This window comes from Ostrinia nubilalis, chromosome 20, assembly GCF_963855985.1.
Source record: "Ostrinia nubilalis chromosome 20, ilOstNubi1.1, whole genome shotgun sequence".
Lineage (NCBI taxonomy): Eukaryota > Metazoa > Arthropoda > Insecta > Lepidoptera > Crambidae > Ostrinia > Ostrinia nubilalis.
Genome location: NC_087107.1, coordinates 10,199,894 through 10,215,311, shown reverse-complemented (window position 1 = coordinate 10,215,311; position 15,418 = coordinate 10,199,894). Strand labels below are relative to the sequence as shown.

At 35.0% G+C, this 15,418-nt stretch overlaps 1 protein-coding gene across 5 annotated transcripts in view; it reads left to right on the top strand.

Annotated features, from left to right (window-relative positions):
* The window catches only part of LOC135081620 (atrial natriuretic peptide receptor 1-like), a 407,345-nt gene that overhangs the window by 344,689 nt on the left and 47,238 nt on the right, over nt 1-15,418 (top strand). For all 5 annotated transcript variants that reach the window (XM_063976371.1, XM_063976372.1, XM_063976369.1 and 2 more), the window contains one exon: nt 3,349-3,440. In XM_063976371.1, coding sequence (XP_063832441.1) covers nt 3,349-3,440 — 92 coding nt within the window. The remainder of the gene's footprint in view (nt 1-3,348; nt 3,441-15,418) is intronic.

Sequence of the window (15,418 nt, the reverse complement as noted above, 5' to 3'; positions counted from 1 at the left end):
ATGAAATATATTTTCAAAATAACTATCAGGGGGTGATTAGTGATCGATACTGATGCCAAAAATGCAATCAGTAAAATTTTTGTCTGTCTGTCTGTCCGTCTGTATGTTCCTTATAGAAACAAAAACTACTCAACGGATTTTAACGAAACTTGGTACAATTATTTTTCATACTCCTGGGCAGGTTATAGTATACTTAGGAATTCCCACGGGAACAGGAATTAGCGGGAAAATCCTTTTGTATGAAAAATCTAAACGCTTAACGGAAGTTAGACGCTTGAAATTTGGCATGTAGGTACCTTAGTAAAAGTAAACAACAAGGAATTCCCGAAATTCCCACGGGAATTAGCGGGAAAATCCTTTTGTATGAAAAATCTAAACCGCTTAAGTTGACCTGAAGTGATGCAGTGACCGCGCGCTCTCCGCCCTCTATCTCGAAAACGGTTCACCGTATAAAAAAAATATTTAAACAAAATTTGTAGAGAATTTAGTATTCTACAATATTGATAATAAATACAAATAGCAAAAAACCCATAGGAAATGAGATATTTCTAAAAAAAGCGCAAAAAAACGATTTTTGTGACCGTTGACCTTGAAATTTAATAGTTGCTTACACCCTACCATATGTAGGTTTTGAGACAACTTTTAGGGTGTCAATATACACGTCTCGAATATCTCGAATTCCGAGGTGAACTTACTATAATGACTGGACTATGAACCTGCTCGTGGTTAGGTAAGTTCATTTTATTTAAAAATACAGAGAAAGATCACAAAAAGGTTTGTTTTTCGATTGAGGCACGGAACCGTGCTGAAAGAATTTCCATAGCCTTTTACGACACATGATGAAAGACATTTGAAAATTGAAAATATCACGGCAATTTACATTGCCTCTTGCACGTTATTGCCTGTTTTCCAACAATATTGTCTTCTATAAAACAATTTAGAAGACAAATATGCTCTTATTTGCAGAAGAAATTTTAAAGACAACGTCCCCGCGCATTTCAAAGTTAATTGTTTCAAAACAGCTATTTATCCTTGAAACGGCGTGTCGTCTGCAACTTCTTGCCATGAATTCCGAAATAATGAGGCATTTGACTTTGAACTTAGGCCATGGCTACTCTTGACTGTTGACTTAGTTAATATTGTACGTTTTTGTTACAAAGTAAGTCCTATAACTGAAAAAGATGCGACAGAGACTCTGTCACAGAGTATTCTCCTATAATACTGGTGTAGGCATTAGAATAATTTATGCCTACCTGTACCTGCTAAATATAAGTGCAGGAAACATCATAATCATTCTTCTTAATACTTCGGCGTAATAGCGTAGTGGTAATGGTGTTATTCGTGTACGTAATAAAAACAACAAGCATTATGTACCAAAGTAAAATAACCAAAGATGTGGATTTAAAAATGCCCACCTCATACCTACAAATCATGAAGTTATTGAAAAAGAAGGTGACAATAGTAAGTAGGTTTCGTCTCAACCATAGATCACAGTATTGTCCCGTAGCAGTAGAAGGATTAAATTTTAAAAAAGCTATTTGGGACAAGTCAAACAGTCTTTAAAACTCATTATGTAACTGAAAACAAATGAGTTTTCTTTTGCATGTTACTTATTTAAATTGTAACTTGTCACCCCGCTCGTAGTGTTGCCATTTTTTATGTAACTCCTTTAAAAAAAGGTCCAGGCAGTCTTATTACTAGTGTTAAGAAGTCGTGATGCTTTTGCAAATGTTTTGTCTCATTTATTTCTTGTTCTACAATAGCTGCCAATTCTGGAGCTTGTAGTTTATTTTTCTACTTTAGTTAATAGCCTGAATTATGTAACGGTAGATTTACTAGATCTCATACTATATTCGATTTTCTTTCGTTAATAATCTCATGACTCATAGGTTAAATGCGTTAAAAATGTTATTTTTCGTTTTTGGGAATGGAAACCACGCTACGGTCTCAGCTACGGTAGCCAATTATACATTTTGGACAGTGTTACACAGTTCTCCCCTTTTTCTGTTATATATGTCACCGTAAAATTGTGAATTCCGTCAGATTATAATCTGACGTAGTTAAATCTAACCTAACCTAACCCACTGTTAGTTTACAATCTAACGCGTTATATTATAAACTGTCAGAGTTCACAATTTCACGTTGACATATACATTCATGATAATTGTATCGTTGGCAATCTCATACTCCTTTAGAAAGCTCGTTTCAGTTGAGCCTTCCTTTGGGCCTAATCCAAATTTATTACAGCAGTAATTCTATTACTGTTACTGGAAGAACTAGATAGACTAAATCCCCGAATTGAAGTTAAAGTCCCGAAAGTAGCATTATGCTAAAACTAATCAAATCTATTGGATTTTGGCAGATTAAAAGGTTTATTAACCTTTGGGAACAGCCTCGGGTATCAATGCGTAGTCATAGCCACAGTAATAATCTTCAAAACCTCCTTAAAGCTTTAATTTGATTCAATTTAAAGCAAAACATTTTGATGTAAAGCTCAAAATTTAATATCTGTAGTTTCATTACACGTGAATGCTCCCAGTGAATGAGCACCTTAATGGATACTAATGAATGAAACATAAACGTAAAGGTTTATGTAGTATCTTAGTAGGGACTACTAATGGCTGATACACAACTCTCTAAATTATTTGACCCGAAATTGAATATAGACCTCTTAAGTGAATCGTTTCTAATTCATTAATTAGGTCGCCCGTCTTTCGAGCAGGTGTAATGTAACATTAGTTATAGATTTCGATTCGATAAAGTCACCTGCTTTTTTGTACCTCACTTAAGAAACGTAGCGAAGCATAAAATGCGAAGTCAATTTTGAATATTACTCTAGAAATGTAGAGGATGTGATTGTTCTTAGTCAGAGCACAAATTACTTAATAGTTACAAGTAAGGGTAATAGAAAATTATGGCTGAGTTACATGACCATAACTTTAACCGTAACTGTAACTTTACCCGGTGTTTTTGTACGGAGTTTATCAGAATTTTTACGTTTAAGGCTGGATTTGACCAAACAAGAGTAAATTTAATCTCAGAATAAATCGTCAGTTTTGATATAATTTCCCATACTGAATCTGTCAATGTGCCAGTTATACCCTGGTATTTCCTGGTAACTCCTGAGTTATTCACGGATAAAAGTTTAGTCGAATCGGGCCTAATACAGTTAAAGTTATGTGCAACCCAGGGTTACACATGTGAAGAATCTGTAAGGCACTTTAAGGTTTTTCTTTAAATTAAATTTAGCTCTATTCATTACAATGGGACCTACAAACGTAAGAGTAGGGTTCAATACCCTGCCCAAATGTAAAACAGCCTAAGTATTAACCTTAATTTTTTGCACAGGTATAACGGGCGAGGTGATAATCGACGGCAACGGCGATCGCGTGGCGTCGTACTCCCTGCTGGATATGAACCCAGTAACGAGCAAGTTTGAGGTGAGTGTGCGCTTGATGAGGTGGCTCGTTTGCGTTAAGTGGTTTGGGAGAAGTCGTATACGCGTGTTAGATATGTAGAAGTTTTATAAAGGTTAAAATTATTACCAATCTTCATTACGTCAGTGGTCCGCTGTGAACTGTGGCTTCCACAGTACTTTACTGAACGAGCGATCATTGATAACTTATAAGTATGATGATTGATCATCATCATCAGAATCAGAATCAGAATCAGAATCAGAAATATTTATTTGCTTTTACATGGTTTTACAAGATATTATTATTACAATTGGCATGTCCACATGTTGACTTAATTAGTCGTGCAAATATTGAAAAAAATAAATAAAAATAATGTAAGTACAAAAGAACAATAATAAATTACAGCGTTTGAATGTCAGGATTATTATTACAATGGATTATATTAACATGCTTTACAATAAATAATTCTAGTCGAGAAAATTAAATATTCTGTTAATCATAATAATTTGTCGTCAAAGTATTCTTGTATTGAGTAATAGCATTTATTCAAAAGCCAGATATGCAACTTTTTTTTAAACAACTCTAGCGGCAACAGTTTAAAAAATTCAGGTAACTTATTATATATTTTAATAGCCATACAATAGGGGCTTCGTTTAAATAATTGCAGTCTTATGCTAGGAAACATTATTCTACTTTGGTGTCTCGTTTGCTTATTTTTATATTGGCCTCTTGTAACAAAATATTGAGGGTTTTGTTTTACAAATATACACATTTGTTTTATGTACAAGCATGGTAATGGTAAAATTTTAAGTTGTAAGAATAAGGGTTTACAAGACTCCAAAAAATGTGCTCTGCAAATTGCCCTTATACATTTTTTTTGTGCTATGAAAACTTTGTTTATATCAACTGAGTTACCCCATAACAAAGTACCGTAGTTGAGTAGGGACGACACATAACCATGATACGCAGAAATAGCAGTTTCGGTAGACGAAATATTACTGAGACGTCGTAAAGCGTATACAAATTTATTAATTTTTTTACATAATTTTTCTATATGTGCTTTCCAGTTACAATTCTTGTCTATAGTAAGCCAAGAAAATTCACATCGTTTTTCATGTCAACAGTTTCACCATTATATTGGACCAACAAATCTAATGGTTTTGCCTTGTAGGAAGAAAATTGAACAAAATTTGTCTTCTCAATGTTTATTTTAAGGTTGTTTAAATGGAGCCACTCTATCAGACTCTTTAAGGTTTCATTAATATCGTCATTAAATTTGTTTTGGTCATTACATTTTATCAACACAGTGGTATCGTCTGCAAACATAAAACATGTATGTTTTGTTACCTTAGGCAGGTCATTAATGTATAGTAAAAACAGTAGAGGTCCTAGCACACTGCCTTGTGGCACTCCACAGGCGTTTATTCGATATTTAGACCTGAAAGTAGTTCGTTTAGTGTCGTTTACATTTGTTATTTCCGTACATTGTTGTCTATTCGTAATATAACTTTCCAACCAATCGAAACTCCATCACTTAACTACGCACTAGATTTCGCAGTCCGAACTCCGAACACTCGCTCTGTTCAACTGAGCTGCACTGCGATTCATGCACCTTACTTTATGTATGTATGTAAGCGATCTAGCGCTGCATGTATTAAGTTTGGTTAGACGACAGAACTAATACAGCAGTTACAGCGAACTTCAGAGGAACATTTTCTTTCCCAAATGGAGCAAGAATTTTGTTTATGAAAGCTCTTCTATCCATTATAACTCTATGCAAGCGATGTGTTCTGGGTTCTACCCCAGACTCTACCCTGAGTGGATGCCATACTGTTCCTACACTTCTCAGACACTTAGGAAAATAAAATAATTTTCTTTGCTTCTTTTATTTGCTACACAAAGTGACTGTTATTAGTTGGGATAGCCACCTGGGCTAGTGGTATGAGTACCCGATTTTAATAGTCCTAGGTATTGATTTGATCTGTGCTGGTATATGCTGCAAAGAACTATTTTCACTATTTTTTAAATAAAATTGATATCAGTCATAAATGTTGTCCCGATTTTTATGTTTCAACGTAAAACGCGCATTTTGCTGGTCCAAATAGACATAAATTGATAACTGTACAAACTTTGATTCCGCCCACGAATCCAAAATTCCGAATATTTCAGAACGCATGCGAGCTTTTTCCACGTTGCAAGCAATACTAATACGGGCCCGTACATTTTAATACGGCTCTCTAATTAGAGATCTATTGTAGCTCTTGCAGCTGTACAATGGCTTCGTCAGTGCCATTATACAGCTTCGCAATGAGCCTCGAGTTGTGCATTGTTGTGCTTTTACATTGCATCGCGTATGGGTCGAGTTTTTTTATTAACAGGTACAACTTTGCTGTAATTAAAAGCTTATTTATAGAAGAGTAGGTGATAGTCCTGGTAGAACTAATGCTATTTATCAGCATTATCTAAGCTTCCTCAAATTAGTTAAAACAATACTGAACAACACTGGAACCAGTAAAAACAGAGGTTTCAGAATAATTATGATGAAAAATGAAGCATTAGTAAAAATTAGGATTAGGTAGAAGCCTAAAAAATGATGTCTTTTTATGCCTTGATGGAATACCGGGTTTTAATAACCATCAAAAACGTGCTTAAAAATAAATTGAATACTCAGTCAGCTATTTCAACGTTGTAGACATCTCGGATTTTAATATTCTCTCAAAATGCTAGGGCTGTTAAGCGTTAAAAGCAGAATGAGAATGTTTTCATTAAAAAATGAAAATTTAACTGCACAATAAAGCATGCCCTAGGCTTGGGTCCGAATATTCCATTTTATTAATTCCAAACATATCGCTTTCACCGATTTCCAATATCAGCCATTTCCAATATTAACCAAACCAATTTAAGTTATTAAACCGAACACAATGTGACGCTGGAGTGTTCTCAAATTTGTTACTCGGCCCAATTAAGCGAAATACGCAATCTGGCCAAAAGATTTTCGTCTCGTATAGCGAAATGGCGAATTTCTGTAAATGTTCGTATACTGATGACTTCGAAGAATTTCACTTCGAGTTTTAAGGGCCTACTTCTTTTTATTAATAAGTCAAATTATTCTGTAAATTAGGCATGATATTTCCGCGGGAATTTCGTCTGTGTTTGATTCACTTCGGAATATTAATTTTGAAATCGAGTTGAATAGAGTCATTGTTATCAAATCATTATTAGACTCCTCTAGAGAACGAGCCTCTCTAATTTACCAGAGACAAATAGAGAATTAGAGTAGGCGCACACCGTTGATTTTTCGTTGGCCGATAGTTTAGTCGGGCAGTTGATCAGTATGGGCATGTATGGGAGTGCGCACACTACGCCGATTCGATTTGGCCGATTCTTCATACAAATTAAAATCGGGCACAACTATCGGCCAACTAAAAATCAACGGTGTGCGCCTACTCTTAGGCCTACACTCCCCATGTTGGCCAGACGGTTTGGGGAAGCCTGGTGTTCGCATGTCCATTAACCGCCTCTGTGGTCTAGTGGTAAGACCACCTGCTTCAGACGCAGAGGTCCCGGGTTCGATTCCTAGTGGGGGCAGATTTTTCTGTTCGGTTTGGTTTGTGGTAGGGCTTGTTCTAAATCCGCCTGGCTAGCTACCACCATCTTACCTAAATTTGTCGCCAAACAACAATATTAACAGCATTATTGTGTTCCGGCAGTTATAGGTAAGATAGCCAGTTCCTCCGTGATTGAGGATTCCGGGTGAAGCTCGCTTCCACCTTCGGCCTGATCGTCACTTACCATCAGGTGAGATACAGGCCAAGAGCTTCCTCGTTGTGGATAAAAAAAATGTCCTTTTATTAGTCGCTTTTTACGACATCTGCGGGAAGAGAGGGAGTGGTCTTATTCTACTGGAACCACACTGCTGAAATAGTAGTAATAGGTTACGAAATCTGTGGCTGACTCTGTGACTTACAAAATCTGCCACAAAGGTTCATGGAACACAGAGAAGTATAAAAATTGTTCGTTAAAAATTCAGCACCAATTTCAAAAGTATGCTCTACTTGAGTTGTAAAGCGAAATTACAAAGTGCCACTTTAAGCTCTGCTCGCAATTTTGTAAACTGATCTCTCCCGGTTTCAAAGTTACGCAAGTAATATGTTATCAGGTGAAGTTCGCTCGTAGATAAACAGTGTATGTTTGATAGAAATATATCAGCCAGCCCATTCATTTAAAATCACAGCCCCTTTCTCAGTTTATTTGACATTGACCCTAAGAAAAACTTTCACAATGATCAGCTGGCGTGTATTTCTTGAAAAAGACTAAGTTATACAAGCTGTACCCGAGACTTCTTATACGTTAAATTCCCATAACACACTTAAGGGTGGGAAATAATCGAGTATGACCTGATCCCAATTTCTGTAATGTGTAGAGGTATTGAAATAAACGCAACCATCATTTTTACAATATTTACCATCAATCGTAGCCCTTAATAGATGGTGCCGTACCTACGCGTAGGTACAGAGAAAAATTTCATTACGATAGAAGTAGACAGGTCAGTTGAATTTGAAATATTTCAAACTGTGCTGGCTGTTCTGTATGAACTTCACAAGTTACGTTATAACCCGTCCTGGGAAGGTGTTCAGAATAAAAATGTAAGGTGAATGTTGTTCGAAAGGGAGCCGTTTTTTATGATGCAATGTTTTATTGAGGAGCTCGTGACATCCTGTTACGTATCTGGCTCGTGAAATGATAATGTGTTTGCTTATTCAGTAGGTGTTACCACATTGTTACGATTTTAATACCCTTTTTCGATATAGAGCACCGAATATCTTTGAGCTATTTTGGTAAAGCTGTATCAAATTTTAATTTATCTTTTATTTACGCTTTTGCTGTAGGTATCTATCTAGAATAAGTAGGTACAAAATGAATACTATTCTATGTAGAATAGTCAGTGTTTAGGGATAAGAAATTTATTGCAGTTTTTATACATGAAAATTAAAAAAGTGCTTTAAATTAATATGCCTTGATTTTTAAAAAGTTACCTCTCCTCACCTCTGATGTTTAAATCCATAAACTTTTCACCTTTATAAAATGGGTCTTAAAACCCTTCCCTAAATGTTGCTATATTAATCTTTAAAACAAAGTTTTATTACTTTACTAAAAAGAAACTGGTGCTTTATCGAGATTCCCAAAATGTTTCCTTTATCTTAGCAACTGCCGATTCAAAGTTGGCGAGTTTAGCCAACGTTTTATCGCCTGTTTGAAAACTTAGAAGTATCTAACTTAAGGTGGGCTCAAGAAAATAAATTGTACTCACCTGAAGGATAAACTATTCATTCTGTGTACCTTGTAACTTATAGGTCCAAAAGTTGTGCCTTGAGGAGTCCTTTTTAAATCGCAGTTAGCACATCATATTTGTAAAGAGGTTATTCAAGTGTTATGAATTCATAGATACGAAAATGTTAAGTAAAGGGTATAACAACAACGACGTGTTAGGGTATCTCGTTCCCACTGTTGCAACTCCTGTATAACCAGGATCTATAACTTGATCGTCAATAAAAGCCTGATCAGTGAAGGTCAAGTTTGTTCCAAATAAAACTTAAACTGGGGTGGAACCCGTGAAGTAATCAGCCGAAAATAGGAGGCGTTTAACCCCTTTTGGGTTATGATAGAGAACTTAGTTAACACTTCATTTAGTCTGTGATCCACTGCAGAAGGATGGATTCTATAATTTTCCACATGTAAATGGAGGGTATGGATTACACTCCCCACGGTGGTCAGACAGTGTTGGGGACGGATGATGGAGAAACAATAAGTACCTACCTAAATAGTTGAAATGGGAATGACCATCAGATTTCCTGGGTTCTATCCAACAGGCTCATCTACATTAAGGTATACATATTATTCGGGTCATAATTTATTCCCAATCGAGCCGTTTGACCCGGCTTACCCCGAGCTTCGGAAGTGACGTGTCCGCAATTTGTTATCAGTCGCGACCCTATCTATTTTTATCCAACTATTTTTTCAACTCACAATCTTCAGGTTCGTTGGTTCAAGAAAAAACTTGTTTTTGTCAACAAATATATAGTGTTATTTAAACTTACCTTCTTACTAAACTTACTTCTTAATATTATAAAGAAGAAAGATTAATTATTTTTTTCGGTTACTTCTACTGATCATTGAACCGATTTAGATGAAATTTGGTATACCTACGGTTTGAGTCCTCTGGAAAAACAGGATAGTATTTGTCCAGGTTTAAAAAAAGCGATACAGGTTGAAATAAACCTGAATGAATGAAAAATACAAGTAAATCTAGTGCTACAAAATTAATAGTATTTATATCATTGGTTGGTATTCCTGAAACAACCAGAGCGCTTTATTCCAATTCAATTATGATGTCAGCATATTAAATTGTTTTCATAGCCCGAAAACATTAAATTCGTGTGAACAATATTCATTTAAATGACTCAACAAACACACTGTTTTTCGATGAAAAATGTGCTTTAATTTTCTGCTAATTATAATCTCCTGACGATTAAACACAGCATGGACCTTTGTATGCGAAATGAGTGTTATTTATAAATGTTAACCGCAGAAATGTTATTCTTTCATTTCACATACAGTCGTAGTTACAGTTTCTGTATTGGGTTATTACTAAAGCACTACAAGCATAGACTACATTACTACAAGTAGCAATTGAGTACATTTTGTAGTCATTATAAGATGTGTAGAATGAACACTATCATAAAACTACATACGGTAACTTTTATCAACATACTATCATGTGATAAAATTCATAGAAGTTATAAATGAGGCAGACAGACAGGGTGATTTTATTTCAGGCATAGTTATGATTTTTTTTAAACAAATAAGAAAACAAGAATAATAATTTTATTATAAGACTGAACATGATTTTTTGATTGATTAATTATAAACTTAAAACGATTTTTCAAAATTAAAAATTAATAAGATGTGAACCTGAAGAAAAAGCTTGTAGCCTACATAATATTTGTCACGATATACAAAACAGCATAATAAACACAAGTTATCTCAGTTCTTTCATCAGATTTGCCGAGGGTTAGCCAGGGGCGGTAAGATGACGCCTTCCAAACTTAATCAAAAGTTAAGCCATCAGCACACCCGATCTTGTCGCTCGACCGTCAGCAAACATTTGCTGTAAATATGACGCTAAATATTGTTAGGTTCATATTATAGTTCAGTTCTACTCTCAACTTTAATAATAACGAGCTACACATTATGTATTTTCATGGAGTGTATAACGAGATTATATTTTCATGTAGTGTGTAGAATTTAGTATTATTTAGAGAGTGTAGTCTATTGGCAGCAAACGCCATCGAGAATTTGCAATTTATTTTCTAACTAGCAACCCGCCCCGACATCGTAAGTATATCTACATAAAAACCTTCGTCTTGAATGACTCGATCTATTTCCGTTGCGTAGTTTAAAGATTTAATAATACATAGTGACAGACAGACAGAAAGAGACTTTGTTTTATACTATGTAGTGATTGCTTTCAAGAGCTTAATTTTTCATATTCTTAGATTTCTATTATTCCTGTTTTAGCGGCAACAAAAATACGTTTTTTGGGAAAATGTTAACTGTCTAAATTATTAGTTTATGGCTTAGTTTATGGTGCTAGACAGCTCGCTGACAGAAAGATAGACTGCCGAATGGATAGCGATGGATCATCCCCCTTTCAGCATGAAAACATATTCGACTTTGTAAATATTTATTCTAAAACACTTTATAACCTGAAGAAGGTAAATAACCTCTAAAAATGACTCTCCAGGCCTGTTTACAGCACAATAGATCGGCGAACAAACAAAATGTACAGTCAGCCAGGAAAAGCTGGAGGAGATTAATCTTTCGTTCCAAATGACAATGCCAGCAGCGATGTTCCGAAAGCCACTTCACTGCTTGTAGACAATGTTGCTTCGTTTTAATGTGAAATTTCGCATTGCTTAAACGTCAGTTAAATATTAAGCTGACTTTATCATACATGGGAGTTTATATTAACTTGGCAATAGACTAACTTTTCGCCATCGATCTACCCTATAGCACTTTCATCCCCATCACTTAGATGGTTGGCAGTCCACAACAGTACGTTTCTCTAGAAACTTCCTGCCGCGTACAACCAAACTGTGGAATGGACTGTCGTCTGCGGTGTTTCAGGACGGATGCGACCTGCAAGCTTTCAAGAAGAGAGCGTATCTTCACCTTAAAGGCCTGCAACGCACCTGTAATGGCCCTGGATCTGCGGGTGTCTATGGGCGACGGTAATCACTTACCATGTGATCCGTCTGCTCGTTTGCCTCCTGTCACATAAAAAAAAACTAGAAAAAAACATTTAAGTCTCGTGACTTAAGCTCTATGCAGACTGTTCATGAATGATGTTTACTACAGAGTCTGTTCTCTGATGTAATTTTTCTTTTCGACGCAGTCTAGGTTCCGTTATTCCATTATGGAAACAGACTACTTGTGACAACAAGCGCTACTTTATTATTTTTGTCATCTTTCTTAAAATACATACTTTTTTCTTACTATAATCACATTGCATTATTCTTGAAGCTACATAAAATGATTTTTTTATTATGATGCAGGCCAAGTCTATTCCACACAAAAATAGTTTTCCTCGGGTAATTTTTCGAAGTTGATGTCACAACAGCAACATTTTACAACATTTACTACCATATTTTTTAGATTTACGGTTTAAATCTACCAGCTCTGTGTACTTTTCTAACTACGTTGTATTAAATAAAATAAACTTTGTAATAACTAGAAGTTTTCACACTAAACTTCAACCATCCATTTGTTTGTCTCCCTTTGTGTATATTTTTTCAAATGCAGTATTTTATGCGGTCTCTATAACATTTTATTTGTCTCTACTAGGTTTTCTTTCACTCGATGTCGTTATAGAAGTCAATTATTATCTAAATGGTATTACTTGCCGACTTTCCTCGGAGATTTTTTATTGAATAACGCTGAAAGGGATGTTTTGCTGAGTATAATGAACGAAGTCAATGTTGAGTCATCAAATTAATGAAAAGGACGATCATTAGTCAATGAAGTCAATGTTGACTTTTGAGTCGTCAAATTAATGAAAATAACGATCATTATTGACTCTAAAAGTTATTTTGTTTTACTTTCGGTATACTAGAAACTGGAAAAAAGGATTTTGTTGGATCATTGTAAAAATATTTTAAGACATTAACTTTATCTCTTCTCTAAAACTAAAACAAACATGGTAACTTACGAACGGTTTTTAATATTTGGTATGGAGGTAGCTGACTTCTTCTATTCGTTTCGCTCTTGGCAGAGCGGTAGTAGTCATGTTGAGGCGTTCACGTCGGTTGTAGAGTATATATGTTACGGCTAAAGATAGGTGCGAACATAAACTTAAGATTAGCCGGCTAAACTTAAGTTTATCTTCGACGCGGTGTTAATGTTAGTTTCTTCTATCTTTAGCCGGCTAAACTTAAGTGTAACCGTAGGCCCTTGGCTAAAAATGTAGAAGGAAATGGAAAAGGAAACAATGTAATAATGTTTACTATTTTGACACGAAAACTTTATTAAAAAATAATCACTTTCATTACACGTAGGCACTTGCAATTTGGAAGGGACGTAGCTTAGGTACCGTAGAGGTGCACTAAGAAAGGAATTCCCGAAACTCCCATGGGAACGGGAATTAGCGGGAAAATCCTTTTGTATGAAAAATCTAAACCGCTTAAGTTAGCTTGAAATTTGGCATGCAGGTACCTTAGTAAACTTAAAGCTTAGTTACAACAGGATATTGCAAAATTCCCACGGGAACGGGAGTTAGCGGGAAAAAACATTTGTATGAAAAAATCTAAACCGCATAAGATAGATGAAGGGGGTAAAACGGGATCCACGCGTACGAAGTCGCGGGCGGCCCCTAGTCGAAAACATTTTTAGCCGTTTCGTTTTGGCTAATGTGCACATTAGCCGGCTAAAGATGGAATATCACGACGCAAACTAACATGTTATCGAACTTTAGCTGCTTCTCGAAAATAAACTTAAGTTTAGCCGGCTAATCTTAAGTTTATGTTTACAACTATCTTTAGCCGTAACATATACAGCTCTCCGCAGGACACCCTGGATTAATTACTATACAGGCTTTTTACCCAATCACCGAAAAATGATGGTAATGTTTTTATTATCTTTAGATACTGCAGTACGAAGTTCGCCGGGCAAGGTAATTAGACATAAAATTAATACACAAAACACAATGAACTTGGATTAAATCAATACAAATAGAGTCCACCCGCTAACGAGAGTTGCCATGTTTGTATAAATTTAGTATGCAAATTAACATGCTGCTAGCAGATCAGTCTAGTTCGTCAAAGGGATTAATTAGTATTACCGCAGTCTGTGGTAGTAATATGTATAACATTATAACTTTACAAGTTGAATATTTTGAAACCTGAAATATCTCTACATTGTTACTTGTTTAATTATTTTTATGACTAAGTAGTTACGGTGATCGAATGTCTTGCAAAAGTAAGTTCATCCATGAATTTTTAAATTATACAGTATTAATTCCTTCATTTGCCTTACAATTGGTAATTATTATAGATAAGAATGTTTGGAATAATATCATTTAGCTCGCATCAATTTAATACTATTCCACTCTAAGCTCTTGAAAGGCTGATAAAAATGAGCTTTTTGCACTGCTTTACACAGTTACATTATTATATTAATTTAAGAGCATTAGGAGACAATAAAAATGGTTATAAAAGGGGTTTTTAAAAAGCAAAAAAGAACTTTTGACACGTTATACATATTCAGGCTTTTCCTATTGTTGATATCCATTATTATTATCGCATTACCTAATATGACCCTTACAGGAAACTTCTCAGCGAATTTAGATTAGTTTCCCAAAGCCCCAGACGATCAAGATTGTGAAATCCATGAAGATTGTCTTCTATATGGGAAATTCGGATAAACCTATCATGGCGATCGTGACCATTTTGTGGAAAGACATAGCAATATTTTGGATATTTTTTGCAGAAAAATATAAAGAAAGGACATAAAAGTAATTTAGTTTCTGCAAATAGGCTTTTTAAAAGCGTTTTTACACACCTAGACTAGACACTGTTGGACTTTAGTTGTATACAGGACTATACAGGTACGATTTTGTAACGAAATATACAATCTGATATGTTTGTTAGGAGCCTATCAGGCATATAAAGTCATCTTTATTTGTTAGATCGTATTACGTCATCAGTAAAAGCAACCCTAAATTGGACGTATAGTCTTATCTTCAGAATACTTATCTCTCTGTCTATATACATACAGTAATTATATTAAGTAGCATTAGCAAATGATTATTAAATTCCGAAGTAACTTCGGCAATTCCAAGGAAAGATAATAAATAAATCAAGTAAAATTACGTTTGCGAATCAATTTGATTACATTGTAATCTTTTACGTTTCCGTTTCTCGCAAAGTATATTATTATGAATTTATGACGTATGTGAACGAGGAAGTCGGTCAAATTGCTATAAATGTGAGTATGTTTGTTGAGTGAAAAGCATAGAAGCATGTTTTAATATTGTAAAGATTTGCCAAACGTTATTGTAGTTATACGAAAAATATACGACCCATTTAGGTATTGTTGGTAGATACTATATTTTTTATAGTAACTCAATATTTGTGAAAACACTCCTAAACAAGCTTATTATTTTAGCTAGGCTGAAGAGGATTGCCGGAAAATGAAAATCTTAATAATATCACAAAAAATATTAATACAAGTGTAATAGAATATCTAACAGAGCAGATGTGCTATTCTTTTAAGTTTATTTCGTTCACTGTGAAAAGACAAAGGGAGTATTATGAGATTATTTCCACGTGGATGGAGGCATGGGAAAATTCTCATAGGATTTAAACACACTTCCGCTGAGGACTCATTTTTTAAATCGGATGAAATATTTTGGGGTACAAAGTTACTGGACTGGACTAATATTACTG